Genomic DNA, 14,801 nt, shown 5'->3' on the forward strand with positions numbered 1-14,801 from the left:
GCAGCAGCCTCCTCCGGAGGCTTCTGGGAAGCGCCAACCAGTGGCCGGCGGGGCGGGGCGGAGGGTGTGGGCCGGAGGGCCGGGGCGCTCGCAGGCCAGTCGCGGCTTGTCAGAACGGTCGCTGCCGGAGCGGGGCGAGGCTGCGGCGTTCGGTGTCGGCGTTCCGCCGTGCGACCAGGGATGAGCGCGCAGAGGACGCAGGGCCACGGGCAGCGCAGGTAAAGAAACCACGGTGTGGCGGCCGCGGCTGGGCTTCTTCCGGGACCCCGGGTGCTGAATGGAGAGGACCGAGGCGACACTAAGCCGGGGCTCATAGCGGCCGGGCGGCTGCTTGAGCTGCAACTGCCAGAGGATGTGCGGAGCTCGGGCGGCGCGAGGCAGTTGAAAGCCTTCGGGCCCCAGGACGCCGGGGCCCGGGATGAGTTAGCGAGGGCCGCCCCGGGGGCCAGTTCCTAGGGCTACAGGCCAAGGCGACGGCGCCGCCCGCCCGCCCCTTCCGTGCAGAGGCCGCCAGCTCCTTTCCGCGCCCGCGCTCCCGGCCCTGGAGACCATGAGGTTCCGCATCTACAAACGGAAGGTGCTAATCCTGACGCTTGTGGTGGCCGCCTGCGGCTTCGTCCTCTGGAGTAGCAATGGGCGACAAAGGAAGAACGACGCCCTTGCCCCGCCGCTGCTGGACTCGGAGCCCCTACGGGGTGCGGGCCATTTCGCCGCGTCCGTAGGCATCCGCAGGGTTTCTAACGACTCGGCCGCTCCTCTGGTTCCCGCGGTCCCGCGGCCGGAGGTGGACAACCTAACGCTGCGGTACCGGTCCCTGGTGTACCAGTTGAACTTTGATCAGATGCTGAGGAATGTCGATAAAGACGGCACCTGGAGTCCGGGGGAGCTGGTGCTGGTGGTCCAAGTGCATAACAGGCCGGAATACCTCAGGCTGCTGATAGACTCGCTTCGAAAAGCCCAGGGTATTCGTGAAGTCCTAGTCATCTTTAGCCATGACTTCTGGTCGGCAGAGATCAACAGTCTGATCTCTAGTGTGGACTTCTGTCCGGTTCTGCAAGTGTTCTTTCCGTTCAGCATTCAGCTGTACCCGAGTGAGTTTCCGGGTAGTGATCCCAGAGATTGCCCCAGAGACCTGAAGAAGAATGCAGCTCTCAAGTTGGGGTGCATCAATGCCGAATACCCAGACTCCTTCGGCCATTACAGAGAGGCCAAATTCTCACAAACCAAACATCACTGGTGGTGGAAGCTGCATTTTGTATGGGAAAGAGTCAAAGTTCTTCAAGATTACACTGGCCTTATACTTTTCCTGGAAGAGGACCACTACTTAGCCCCAGACTTTTACCATGTCTTCAAAAAGATGTGGAAATTGAAGCAGCAGGAGTGTCCTGGGTGTGACGTCCTCTCTCTAGGGACCTACACCACCATTCGGAGTTTCTATGGTATTGCTGACAAAGTAGATGTGAAAGCTTGGAAATCGACAGAGCACAATATGGGGCTAGCCTTGACCCGAGATGCATATCAGAAGCTTATCGAGTGCACGGACACTTTCTGTACTTATGATGATTATAACTGGGACTGGACTCTTCAATATTTGACTCTAGCTTGTCTTCCTAAAGTCTGGAAAGTCTTAGTTCCTCAAGCTCCTAGGATTTTTCATGCTGGAGACTGTGGTATGCATCACAAGAAAACATGTAGGCCATCCACCCAGAGTGCCCAAATTGAGTCATTATTAAATAATAATAAACAGTACCTGTTTCCAGAAACTCTAGTTATCGGTGAGAAGTTTCCTATGGCAGCCATTTCCCCACCTAGGAAAAATGGAGGGTGGGGAGATATTAGGGACCATGAACTCTGTAAAAGTTATAGAAGACTGCAGTGAGAAAAAAATTCACAATTGCAAAAGCAACAGTGACAGTCTTCTATTTTTTATATTTGTCTCAATGGGATATACAATTGAATAAACGATATAGGAACTGGTTTCTGCTTTAATACATAAACTTCTTGTAAAAGGTGTCCAAATACATAGTAATCCTTTTCAGTTATGACTGATTAAAATTTCAAACTGAAATTTTCATTTTGAGACTTGGGTTTTAAAATTCAGTCTGTATCTGCTTAAAAGTAATGATTAGATTATTGGTAAAAAGAAAGGGGGAAATTTGATTTAAATCACATCTGTTAATCTTTTTATCTAAAACTTTGTATACTTTTCCACTTTCAAAAGTTATTTTAAGTACAGCAAAATTTATTTAAAACTGTCAACAATATAAAAAGTATTACAATAAATCATTAGAGTATTGCTGGGACAGACCCAGTTTCACTATTGACACAGTGATTAGGAATTGTTTGACTGGTTTAATAACTCAGAAATTAAGTTTGTTAAGCACCCTGTTGGAAGAGTCATTTTCAGTATTACTGATCCCTGTGCTATTGTGTTAAGATTTGCCTGTGCTTTCAACCTTCATATTACATGATTCTTTTGGAATGTATTTGATTAATAAGAAAGTTTAAACAATGTTTTCACCTCAATGTAGAAATACAGTGGTTTTGACTTTTTTCTTTTTAGTGCTGCCAAAATAAAATACTCATTTTTGCATAAAAGGTTCCATAATCATTTTGCTTCAGAATGTTCTATTTGTATCAATAAAGGCATTCTAGAAGTTTTGAGAATGAGCATTACATCTTAATATTTTCTAGCTCTACATTGTATGATTTTAAAATGAAGCTTGTTCATGACAGTGCATTCTCTTAGGAAGAAATTGTTTGGCTTTCAAATTAGTCAGGCACAGATAGTGAACCATGAGGAAAGCTGCTGCATAAGGGAAGTACGGCCTAAACTGTTTCTGAAGGCCAGAAATGATACAAAGTCCAGTTCTGCCAACGTACAGCAGGACCGGTGCCAACTCCAAGGAGTAAGAAGCATTCTTTAGGCTTACTCCATGTTTTATATTACTTTTCCATGATATAATTACATAAAAGTTATAGAGAGCTTATTTGTGTGTAAAGATGACTGTTGGTCATTTGAACCAACGTCTCAAGAATTACTGTTTTTGGAAATGTGTGTGCTTTCTCAAGGTGAAAACAAAAGTTGTCTGGTTTTTGGCTTTTGAGATGTCTTACCACATTTGTATCCTGTGTGCATATGTGTGGGTGTGCACGTGTGTTGGTGGTGCATGCTGAAGGTCAGAGGATGTTTGCTCTCTACCCTGTGACTCTCAAGAGACAGAACCCCAGGCACTTTGGTGGCAGATGCCTTTCCCCACTGAGCTATCTTATTCTTTCTGCTTGTTTAAAGATTGGTTTGGTGCGTAGCTCTGGCTGGCCTTGTGTTTATAACCCTCCCACCTCTGCCTTCAACTGGGATTAGAGCCTCTTGCATGCAATACAAGGGCTATACTCCCAGTGTATAATGCCCAGTGTTGTATGAGGAAAGATGTAAATCCATTCTCCAGGTTTATACCCCCGTATAGTATCTTAACCTGATACCACCAGTTCAAAGGACAAAGAAAGTGTTTTCCAGGAGCGTTCAAAGGCTAGTTGTAATTAGTAGCCTTGTCTGAAACAGAACTAGATCAGCTTGTGTTCTTGGGACTAGTGATGAACCCAGAGGCTTTCTCTTTTACGTCTTTTTCATGCTGTTCTAAAATACAACACAAAACTGTTAGGATCTCTTTACCTCATTTTAGGAGTTATAAATTGATTTTTAAAATAGTTGATTTTGATATAAGAGACATTTTTTTTCTGTCAGAACAAATGGCCAGACTTTAATTCCTGTTTTGAGTTAAATTTATTTTTTTTATGTGTGGGTATTCTGTCTGCATATGTATCTTCCTGCCACCTGTGGAAGTCAGAGGAGGGCATTGGATCCTGTGGAACTGGAGTTAACATAGTTGTGAGCTGCTAGGATCCTCTCAAAGAGCAGCTAGCATTAACCACTGAGCCATCTCTCCAGCCTTTTCAGAAATTTTAAACATATTCTTTAAAACCAAACAATGTTTTTAATAGTTTAACTTCCAAGAACTTAAGAGTTGGTTTTGAGTTATCTTAAAAAATTTAAATTTATCTTTATGTGTATTGATGTTTTGCCTGCATTTATGTATGTTCACCACATGTGCACCTGGTGCCTACATAGGCTAGAAGACGGCATCAAATCCTGTGAACCTCGAATTAGGATGGTTATGAGCTACGATGTGGAAGGGATAAAACCTGGGTCTTCTACAAGAGCAAGGGCTCTAAACTTCTCAGCCACTGACTCCAGCCCCTAAAAGGACAATCAGTTTTTTAGACAGGTTCTCTTTGTAGCCTTAGCTGTCCTGGAGCTATGTAGATCTGGCCTTGAACTTACAGACCCACCTGCCACAGCAAGTGGGATTAAAGGTATGCACTACCATACCCAACTTGAAGATACATTTTTAACTATATTTTTATCTTTGTATGTGTTGTGTGTGTGCACAAGTTTGTGTGCCACAGTAGATGTAGGTATCAGAAGAAACTTGCAGACGTAGATTCTCTCCTTCCATCATGCAAGTACCAGGGATTGAACTCAGGTTGTCAAGTTTGCCAGCAGGTACCTTTATCTTCAGAACTGTCTAATTGCACCCCAAATTATCTTACATTGTATATGTGACAAATTCAAAAAATACAAAATAGCTTTCATTTCTACTGGTTTAGATCATTATCTGTTAGTAGAGTTCTTTCCCTTCTTAAAAATCTATTTTTTTTTTTTTTCGGAGCTGGGGACCGAACCCAGGGCCTTGTGCTTGTTGGGCAAGCGCTCTACCACTGAGCTAAATCCCCAACCCTAAAAATCTATTTCTAACATATATGTTGGAACATACGATATGAACAAATTTTAGCATTATATTCCTGCATCATATTCCAGTTAATTGCATTCTTGAAAATTTAGGTAAGAAACGTTAACTCTGAATTTTTATCTTGAAACTTTAATATAAAAACTTTAATATAAAAATTGAGCACAAACCCAGTATATACTTGTAATACAACTAATTATCTTTTAAAGATTTTATGTATATTAGTACACTGTTGCTGTCTTCAGACACACCAGAAGAGCGCATCAGATCCCATTGCAGATGGTTGTGAGCCACCATGTGGTTGCTGGGAATTGAACTCAGGACCTCTAGAAGGGCAGTCAGTACTCTTAACCACTGAGCCAACAACTAAGCATCTTTAAAGCCCAGCATGCTAATGCATGCCATAGTCTCAGCACTCAGAAACTGAGGCAGGAAAACTTTGAGGGTAGGCCAGGCTACATAGGGAATATAGAACCAACTTATATCTCACAAACTAAGGGGCCAGAGAGATAGCTCAGTGGGCAAAGACCCTTCCCACCAAGGCTGATGACCTGGGTTTAATCCCAGAGACACATTGTCTGACTTCCATATGCATGTGGTGACCTATGTGTCCAACATCTCCTTGACTCCAAATGTTTAAAAAAAAAAATACTTTGCTTGAGAAAAATATTTCTATTGGAAAAATCACAAAGATTTTCTCTTATTAAGGAAACTGTTCAAGAAAATTATCTCCAGGGGGTTTTTTGTTTTTAAAAAGACATGGTGTCATGTAGCCTAGGCTGGCCCCTAATTCATTATGTAGCTGAGCCTGACCTCACCTGACCATCAGGTATCCAGTGCTAGGCACTGGGATTACAGGTATCTGCTGTAATCTGCTAGCTTTCTCACCAGACAGAATCAACTGTAAATGTTTGTTTATACATCAATTTATAGTTAAAAACACAAAGAGGCTATTTTAGGTCCCAGTTTTTTTTTACATTTTTACATTTAAATTTCAAAATTATATACATTAGTCCAAATCATATAGCAAAGAATTCTGAAAATCGAATGCACAATGAGTTGTGTGGTCTTTAATAATCTGCACACTACCATCCTGCATATTGGTTTCTTTTATAGTGTCAAAGTCATGTGTGTTTTGAACTGCAGTTTTGTTCGGTAATGAAGATAGGTGATCTCCATCTATTTTTTTCTCCTTAGTTATTACTGGCTCTTTTATATTTTCCTTCTCCTCAGCTGAGTAGGCAGTACTACTTTCTCTTATAAACTCAGGATCCATTTTTGCCTCTGGTTGCAGATGTTTTCCAGACAGCACATGAGGAACATCAGGACAGCCGTGTTGGAGGCCCACAGCTCCACAAGTGTTTATTTTTAGTCCTTCAACTGCTACAGATGAATCCGAATCAGCTGTAGAGGTGGTAGAATGTTCAGTGTTTTCTTTTTCACTTAGAGGACATTCTTCTTTGACTCCTTTTTCCTTTCCTTTAAGTCCATCAGGATCACTACATTCTTGCAACTGTATCAAGAGAAATAGCAAATTAGTAATTATTTGAAGCAACAGAAATTGAATCACAGCTTTTATGTATGTATATGTGTTCATGCATGATAAAGCCCAAAGAGGTCAGAAGGATCAAACTCAAGCTTGGCAGTGAGTGCCTTTAGAGTGTGTGTGTGTGTGTGTGTGTGTGTGTGTGTGTGTGTGTGTGTGTGTGTGTGTGTGTGTGTTTTCTGGAGGCCTTCACATGGTTTCAGCAAGCACCTGTACCTACTGAGCCATCTCAACCTCAAACTAGCTTCAATTTTTCTTTAAAAATTTTTTTTAAAGATTTATTTATTATGTTTACAGCATTCTGCCTGTATGTGTGCCTGCAGGCCAGAAGAGGGCACCAGATCTCAGTATAGATGGTTACAGGGTTGCTAGGAATTGAACTTAGGATGACTTCCAGAAGAGCAGTCAGTGCTGAGCCATCTCTTCAGCCCTTAAGACATTTTAGATAGGGTCTGGCTTGGAACTTGAGATCTGCCTGAAATTAAGCAAAATGGTTGGTGGCTTTATTTTGTGATTAAATTCTTTCAGTTAGGACTGGGAAAAAGGTTCAGCTAAGAACACCTGCTGGGAAGACCAGGTTCAGTTCTCAGCATCCATATGGCAGCCCTCCCCCACCCCCAGCACACTTGCTATATACATGCTGACAAAACACTCATATACACATAAACTAAAAATCTTTATATGCACATTTCCTTCGTTCTTGTTTTTTTCTTTCTTTTCTTGAGACAAGGTTTCTCTACACATCCCTGGCTGTCTTGGAACTCCCTGTGTAGATCAGGCTGGCCTGCCTCTGCCTCCTGATTTCTAGGATTAAAGGCCTCCACTACCAAGCCTGATTAAAACTTTTAAAAAAGAAAATTCCTTCCAATTATCTCATCTCCTTCACAATGAAAGACTAAGCTTTTTTTTTTTTTTCCCTTTTCTTTTTTTCAGAACTGGGGACCGAACCCAGGGCCTTGCGCTTGCTTAGCAAGCGCTCTACCACTGAGCTAAATCCCCAACCCCCAAGACTAAGCTTTTAAGGAGTGCCTACAAACACCTTTAATTACTACAAGGGCATTGTTGAATTTCTCAACTTTTCTTTTTCAGTCAGGAATACTAGTTCCTAGGTGGTTTTTGTCCAGTGTTGAAGGCCATAAGCATAACCAAACAAGGTTCAGCTAAAAGACAATGAGTAAATTCTATGATGTCATTCCTGATTGGAAAGCCGAGACTTATCTTGCAAACTTTCTAAATATATATGCATACCTGGATTAAAAACATCTATCCTTCTAAAAATCATAGTTAAAAAATCTTTTATTTAGGGGCTAGAAAAGAGGCTCAATAGCTACTCTTCTATGACATGGGTTCAATTCCCAACGCACATGATGTTTACAGCTGTGTAATTGCACTTCCAAGGGTTCGATGCTCTCTTCTAGTATCCATGGGCGCTAGGCACAAGTGTAGTACACAGACATACATGCAGCAAACGCTCATACACATAAGATAAAATTCTTCACTGTTTGTGTGCCCACATGTGTGACACGGTGCATAGGCAGAAGTCGCTCCCATATAAATATTTTTCTTGGGTTAGCTAACTAAATTGTCTGTTGGTATATTTTGAGCAGTGAGGCCATGATGAATATCTTTTTGAGTTGTGTGAGCCTTCAAATGTTTTTGCTGTGGTACTTTTATAAATGTTATGCAGAATATAAGATTCTGGGTTTCAAACCACAAGACAAACTGCTAAGTTTGTCTAGGTTAAAATTCTGATTCCAAGGTTCACTTCCACCTTCAACTGCTGTTTAGTAAATTTTAAATTCGTCTGACTTTCTTTTTTTTTTTTAAAGATTTATTTATTTGTTATGTATAGAAGTACACTGTAGCTGTCTCCAGACACACCAGAAGAGGGCATCAGATCCCATTACAGATGGTTGTGAGCCACCATGTGGTTGCTGGGATTTGAACTCAGGAATCTGGAAGAGCAGTCGGTGCTCTAACCACTGAGCCATCTCCCTAGCCCCTCGTCTGACTTTCTAATCCCCTTAGTGTTTACTCACAAGAAATTGATTTGTACCATGAAAATGAAGATTTTTATCACACAGTAGACAAGCAAAAAGTCTTGCCACCACTCTGCCCAGCCATTATATACAAGTTATTTCCAATTCCGACGTCAAGAATTGAACTACAGTCATCTGGCCAATAGTCTCGTGACGTAATCTTGCCATCAGTCACTATTTTTAAATGCCCACTAAAGTCTTACCTTCGCATGGATCTGAATCTGCTCCTCAGTGACCTGAAGAACCTCAATCAGTGGAGGGGACAGAGACCTCGATGGCTTCAGTGGGGAGCGAACGACCTCTTCAAGAAACTCATTAACATTTTCTTCATCAATAAACAACCTTTCCTAAAGTAAAAGGAGAAAAAAATACTCTATCATACAGGTCACACTTAACAGTCATACTAAAAGCAGCTCAAAAGTTTATTACACGTTCATTGTTACAGCTTTTTAAATGCTTATCTCACCAGCACTAAGTGCTGTCTTGAAAAGACATCTAGTATTGCCTAGAATATGAAAAACATGTATTTGTGAGATCTACCTAAAGAGACAGAGAAAAGAAAATGAAGTTGTGATGGTTTCCCTAAGTTTACTAAAGTAGAAGTGTGCTTTCCTACCAGGATGACTTACAAATAGCATTTTTCTTTTATTTTTTCCAGATATATAGTGTCTGAGGTAGCCCAGGGAAGCCTCTGTGTACCTGCAGGTAATCCTTCTGTCTCCATCTCCTAAGTGCTGGTGCCTCTTGATGTCTTAGGAATATTCACAGCAAAGGCTACAAAGGAAACCTAGGCATTATAGTTCAGTCTCCTATTAATTCCTAATGAACCAGCTAAGAAATAGACAGAACTAGATCTGTTCAAATATACCTGTTAAATTCTTGACTGTTAACTGTGGCACAAACATCTATTTTCCAGCCCTTGGGAAGTAGAGGCAGGAAGATTGTAAGTTCAAGGTCACTTTCAGTTACATAGGCTAGCTCAGGCCACCTCAGATCCTGTGTCATTAACAAAATGAAATCAACAATAAATGAAAGTTCTTAGCCATGTAAGAGCTGATCACAGTATTTTTAAAAAGTACATTCTAATTATTTTTTTTCTTTTTTTTTTTTTTAAAGAATTATTTATTTATTTTATGTATGTGAGTACAGCTGTCTTCAGACACACCAGAAGAGGGCATTGGATTCCATTGCAGATGGTTGTGAGCCACCATGTGGTTGCTGGGATTTAAACTCAGGACCTCTGGGAAAGCAGTCGGTGCTCTTAACCACTGAGCCATCTCTCCATATTTTTAATTTTTGAAGCAATGTCAGGGTTTAACAAAAATATTTTAATACTGACTTTAAGAACAAGGATAATGGAAAAGTAAGGTGCCCAGAGCTGGGCATAGCAACTCACATCTTTACTCACGGTGCTCAGGAGGCAAAAGACAAGGTTAGTGTAGTCTTCAAAGAGAGTGACAGGGCACCCAAGGCTACAGAGAAACACTGTCTCAGGAAAAGAGGAGAGCGAAAGAGAGGCACTCAGGAGAGACACACTTGAAATATGAGTGTGGACTTTTCAAAGAAGTCACCATATGTTTTAATTTTAAGAATTGGAATATTTTACTGTATATAGTTGTATAGTATAGAGTGAAATATTTTATGTGTATATAGTTACTTATACTAAGTAGTTTTTAAGACAAAAGATTTGCGAATGAGCTTAACCTGCACTATCATATGAATAGAAAATATTTATGTCCATGTAACAAAAAATGTTTATAGTAAGATAGAATATTTCAAATCGTGAGAACGGTTACCTCCAAAGAATCCTTGTTCAAGCCACAATACCACTCTCGCCAAAGTCCGTGGCTCTCTGGAGATTTTGCCAGTACTATGACGGCATTGTTTAAAGAAATGCTAATCTCAGGTTCTTTGGTACTCAACTTATTCTCCGGAGCAAACTGCAAAGTGAAGGAGTAACCTGAGTCTTGTGTGGAGAAGCACAGTTCGTAACTGAAGGGACTCAGATCCCCGTGAAGACTTTGCGGCTGAATCCCAGGCACTTGGATGAGCAAAGTCAAGGAGTCTTCATCCTGATTACACTGTAAAGGAGGGCACAAGGGTTTGATGCTCTCCGTTCCCGGGCCACCCATGTCTGAGCCCGAGGTGTCGTGGCAGGTCCCCTCCTGCTCCTCACTAGTCTGGACACTGAGGTCTCTGTACACTCCCGATCTTTCCACAAGGGATTCAGCGTCGCCGCTCTGGAAAGCGGAATAAGGGAGGCTTCGGTTCTCAGGAGTTGTCCCTTCCCCGGAGCCTAGTGGTGTCACTGAGTCCCCTCCGAAGTCCTGCTCCGCCTCGGGAACGAGCTCCCCTTCAGCTTTTGCAGCCCCGGCATCTGGGGCTACCACACAGCTCTTTCTCCCATGGTCAGCTCCAGTACTATCTGCAGACTCTTCCCGCGCCCCGGCAAGATCGCCCGCGGAAGTGCAGGTTATGTTGTCAGTTCCGGTCTCGGCCGTAGGCCCTTCCGGTGTCGTCGAGAAGTCCTGGCGCGCGACCGCCAGCGCCACCGGCAGCGTGACGACCAGCTGCCGCCGCGCCTTATTGTACTGTGCCCTGCCGCGGCCGTCGTCCACCGGGTACGGCAGGGAGAGCCGCAGTCGGTAGTCGGGGTCTCTGGAATCTAGGCACAGCAGCTTCCCCTTCACCTCCAGCTCCGCCCGCTCGGCCGAGCGCAGCAGCGGCAGCTCGATGGTGACCACCAGCTCGTGCGGCACGGTACTTGGGGCCGCGTCGCGCGAGCAACGGTAATCCTGGAGGTCCACGTGGTGGCGCTGCACCACGGAGCAGCGCGGTTCGGTGGGCTCCGGGCGCTGCACAGCCTCCGGAGCCGGGGACGCGGGCGAGCGGGCGGTGCTCTCCGCCGCCGCGGGATAGCGGTACGGGTATGGTGGGTACGGGAGAAGCCCTGGCAGCTCCCCCTCGGGCTGAGCCCGGACGCCCTCGGGAAGGGGCGTGCGGAGCACTGCGGCCTCGGGCGTCCCCTTGTACTTGATCTTCAGGGTCTTGGCGTTCCTGCGGTCCAGCCTGACGCCGAACTGCTGCTCCACCGCCTCCAGGGCCGTGGCGTCCAGCATTTCGCGGAAGCGCTCGTGGCTCCTGGCCAGCGCAAGCGCTTCTGGGTGGAAGACCACGTCGTAGACGGTATAGCGATTACCGTTGCGGCCCGCATACTGGCGGCCCGGGGCCAGGCTATAGGGCAGGGACCAGTGGCTGCCCGCCGCCGTGCCGCCACGCCCGGGGCCCGGCCGGCTGCTGGGCGCGCCTACCAGTGAGTTGCTGCACACGTTGAGGAAGCAGCGGTGCTCCCCGTCTAGGCTGGTACGCAGCACGTGGCCCGGCTCAGGGTGCACGAACCGCACCTCCACCCCACGCTCCCGCTCCAATGCTGTGATCTCCTCCTCGTAGCGCCTCCGGTTCTCAGGGTCCGTGATCTCCGCGGCGTAGTCGGAGAACATTCGGCGGAACTCTGGGTCCTGAAAAGCGGAGGTAAGCCGTTGCACCTCCTCTCCGCTCAGATCCAAGTCTTCCAGCGCTGAGGAGGCTGCCGTCTTGGCCATGGTGACCCACGCGGCCCCTTGCCCAGACCCAGTGAAGGATCAACGTGAACCGAGCGTCTAGGATGCGCTTCAGAGTCAGGTTCATGAGGAACTGACCAGCTCAGAAAGGTAACGGCTGAATTATCAGGGCAGCGCGTGCTTTGTTGCCATGGTAACACCCGGGAGGAGGGGCAGTGATCTAGTGGAAATTGCTAGAAATAGGCTCCCCTGTTATGTGCTTTAAACTACTGCGTCAGGATACGTGTATTTTGCAGTCTGTCATGGTAATTGTCCTCGTTTTCAGCGCTGTGGCTGTGTCTTATTAACTGTTTAATTTCACGGACAAGTGAGAAGTTTTCTAGCCAAGGCTACAATTCTCAAACCTAACTTTATCTGACTCTTTGCACTTTACAGAACCAATGTTTAAGCTCTTTCCATTGTCAGGTATTTCACCTCATAGTTGTCCCTCAGAAACCCTTGGGGGCAAAAAATGACTCCCCAAGCAGATCCCAGAGTCCAGTAAGCACTGGAAAGGTGTTCACTTTTTGTAATGTAAATGTCAGATCTCATAAATCACTTAGCAAAATTATAGACTTTGTCCTGATCAATTTCCCTGGGTTGAGAATAGAATTATAACTTCACTTATTTTTTTTTAAACCACATATCCTTAGATTGATTCTGTCGTCTCTAACAGTGCTCCACAGGAACTAATGCAGCAGACACTGTAGTTAGATAATGGAGTTTTACAGCGCCAGACTATAGAAACTTTGTTTTGTTACAGGGCTAGGTGTGGGACCCAGGACGTCCCACCTGTGGCATGAGCTCTACCACTGAGTCCAGAGTATGGTTATGTACTGATAGCTGGTCAGTCCCACACCGGTTTTGTCTGTGCAGCATTTAGCAGTTTACACTGCCATTACTTCAATAACAAGAGCTTTTCCTGGCTTCTCTCTTAACTCATCCTTTTTTGTGGAAGGGAATGTCCACAGAACCAAACCCAGGGCCTGACACGTACCAGACAAGCATTCTCTCCCCCAAGCTGCAGGCCTTCCTCTGTTCGATTTTAAGTAGAGTGTCCCAAGACTTGGATGGCATCTCATCTCTAATAGGCCATCTCTTTCACAAATTAAATATATATACTTGGCCAGAGTAGTGACTCACACCGTTAACCCAGCACTCAGAGGCAGAGGCAGTAGGATCTGAGTTCCTGGCCAGCCTGGAAGCAAGTTCCAGAAAAATCGAGGCTACACAAAGAAACCCTGCCTTGGAAAACCAAAACAAGTAAATGAAACTCAAGTAACCAACTTCTGTTTCACATTCTAAACTCTAGACTCGTCCAACTGTCCATCGGATGTCTCCATTTGAGTAATACACCCTGGAGCTTGAAAGGGCTGGAAATGGGCTCCTTGCCTTGGTTTCCTCTCTCATTTTCAATATTGAATTCTCCTTCTTTTCTTTCCTTGCCCGTCATCTGTCACAGCTTCCCTGTACATGGGCGTCACCAGTGCATCTCATCTTCTCTCTTAAATGTCATCGGATGCTTAAATGTCCGATTCAGATGCTCACTGCTTACTCTACCTATGTAGATAAATTAATGTACTTTTGCAATTTTATCATTGTATACGTGCATGCATTTGCCACAAACGCATGTGTAGGTCAGAAGACAACTTCTGGGAGTGTGTCTCTTTTAGTGTGGGTTCCAGGAATGGCACTTGGGTGGTGAGGCTTGTGCACAACAAATACTTTTATTCACTGAGCCATCCTGCCAACCTGGTAACTTAATGTTAAACCACTTGAAGAAAGAAAAAAAATCCTTTGTAGGGCTGGAAAGATGACTCAGCAGATAGGAGCAGGCACTGGCTGCTCTTCCAAAGGCTTCTGTAATAAGTTGCTTCCTGTCTGGTCTTGGTCTCTTTATAGCTACTACTGCACTCATTTATTGTGAACTCCAGTAGACGACAGGAGAACTTGAGGAAGTCTATTCTCCTTCTGTGGTGTATAATCCCCAGCAGAGGATCCAGCTCAGGCTGTCAGACTCCACACAGGGGCCTCAGCTGCTTAGCCACCTTACTTCTAACTAGCCCTTGCCTTAGTGTCTTCAAACCTGAACTGATTAATACCACTACTATTCTGTCCTCTTAACCCGCCCTGCCATCACCAGTCTTTTGAATTTAAATGTCATCTAAATACCCACTAACATGTTCTTACCTCCAAGCATCCATCAAAAATGACCCTGTCAAATATGTCACTGTAAGGTCTCTTTGGTATAGTCTCACAGGGGCTTCCATCACTTGAACGTAAGTTTCATGAAACCCAGAACTCTGCTTTTCTCAGGTGGAACTGGATTACCTGGTGCCCTGTATGTATCATGTCTTGAAAACCAAAAGAAATAAAGATTTTGTTTTAATTTGTGGGTGTGTGTGTATATATACCTATGTACATGAATGTAGGTACCTACAGAGGCCAGAAGAGGGTGTCAGAGCCCCTAGAGCAGGAAATTGTGGGCCCCTGACATGGGTGCTGGGAACTGAACCCCTGATCATCTAGAAGAGAATCAAGTGCTCTTTTTTTTTTTTTTTTTTTTTTTTTTTGGAGCTGGGGACCAACCCAGGGCCTTGCGCTTGCTAGGGCAAGCGCTCTACCACTGAGCTAAATCCCCAACCCCTTTTTTTCTTTTTTAAATAAGTGCATTGTAGCTCTCTTCAGACACACCAGAAGAGGGCATCAGATCTCATTACAGATGGTTGTGACCTACCATGTGGTTGCTGGGATTTGAACTCAGGACCTCTGGAAGAGCAGTCAGTGCTCTTAACCACTGAGCCTTCTC

General features: G+C 44.6%; 2 protein-coding genes across 2 annotated transcripts; one reads left to right on the forward strand and one right to left on the reverse strand.

Moving 5' to 3' along the window:
* Positions 1-49: 49 nt before the first annotated feature.
* On the forward strand, positions 50-2,664 carry Mgat2 (alpha-1,6-mannosyl-glycoprotein 2-beta-N-acetylglucosaminyltransferase). Its single transcript, XM_032907851.1, has one exon. It carries the CDS (start codon positions 551-553, stop codon positions 1,877-1,879), a length of 1,329 nt encoding a protein of 442 aa, XP_032763742.1. The 5' UTR covers positions 50-550; the 3' UTR covers positions 1,880-2,664.
* Positions 2,665-5,761: 3,097 nt separating this feature from the next.
* Dnaaf2 (dynein axonemal assembly factor 2) lies at positions 5,762-12,077 on the reverse strand. The gene is made up of 3 exons (XM_032907849.1): positions 10,190-12,077; positions 8,597-8,740; positions 5,762-6,321 (listed from the first exon to the last, which is right to left on the reverse strand). The coding sequence occupies exons 1-3, from the start codon at positions 11,993-11,995 to the stop codon at positions 5,818-5,820; spliced, it is 2,454 nt and encodes an 817-aa protein (XP_032763740.1). The 5' UTR covers positions 11,996-12,077; the 3' UTR covers positions 5,762-5,817.
* Positions 12,078-14,801: the final 2,724 nt, after the last annotated feature.

The sequence above is a fragment of the Rattus rattus genome, chromosome 7, assembly GCF_011064425.1.
Source record: "Rattus rattus isolate New Zealand chromosome 7, Rrattus_CSIRO_v1, whole genome shotgun sequence".
NCBI lineage: Eukaryota > Metazoa > Chordata > Mammalia > Rodentia > Muridae > Rattus > Rattus rattus.

Bases quoted from the DNA above. Each gene is read 5' to 3' on its own strand.
- Mgat2 (XM_032907851.1), top strand. From the start codon at position 551: ATGAGGTTCCGCATCTACAAACGGAAGGTGCTAATCCTGACGCTTGTG.
- Dnaaf2 (XM_032907849.1), bottom strand. From the start codon at position 11,995: ATGGCCAAGACGGCAGCCTCCTCAGCGCTGGAAGACTTGGATCTGAGC. The intron at 8,741-10,189 runs GTAACCGTTCTC...CTTTTACTTTAG, and splicing joins TGAACAAGGATTCTTTGGAG to GAAAGGTTGTTTATTGATGA. The intron at 6,322-8,596 runs GTAAGACTTTAG...CTCTTGATACAG, and splicing joins AGATTCAGATCCATGCGAAG to TTGCAAGAATGTAGTGATCC.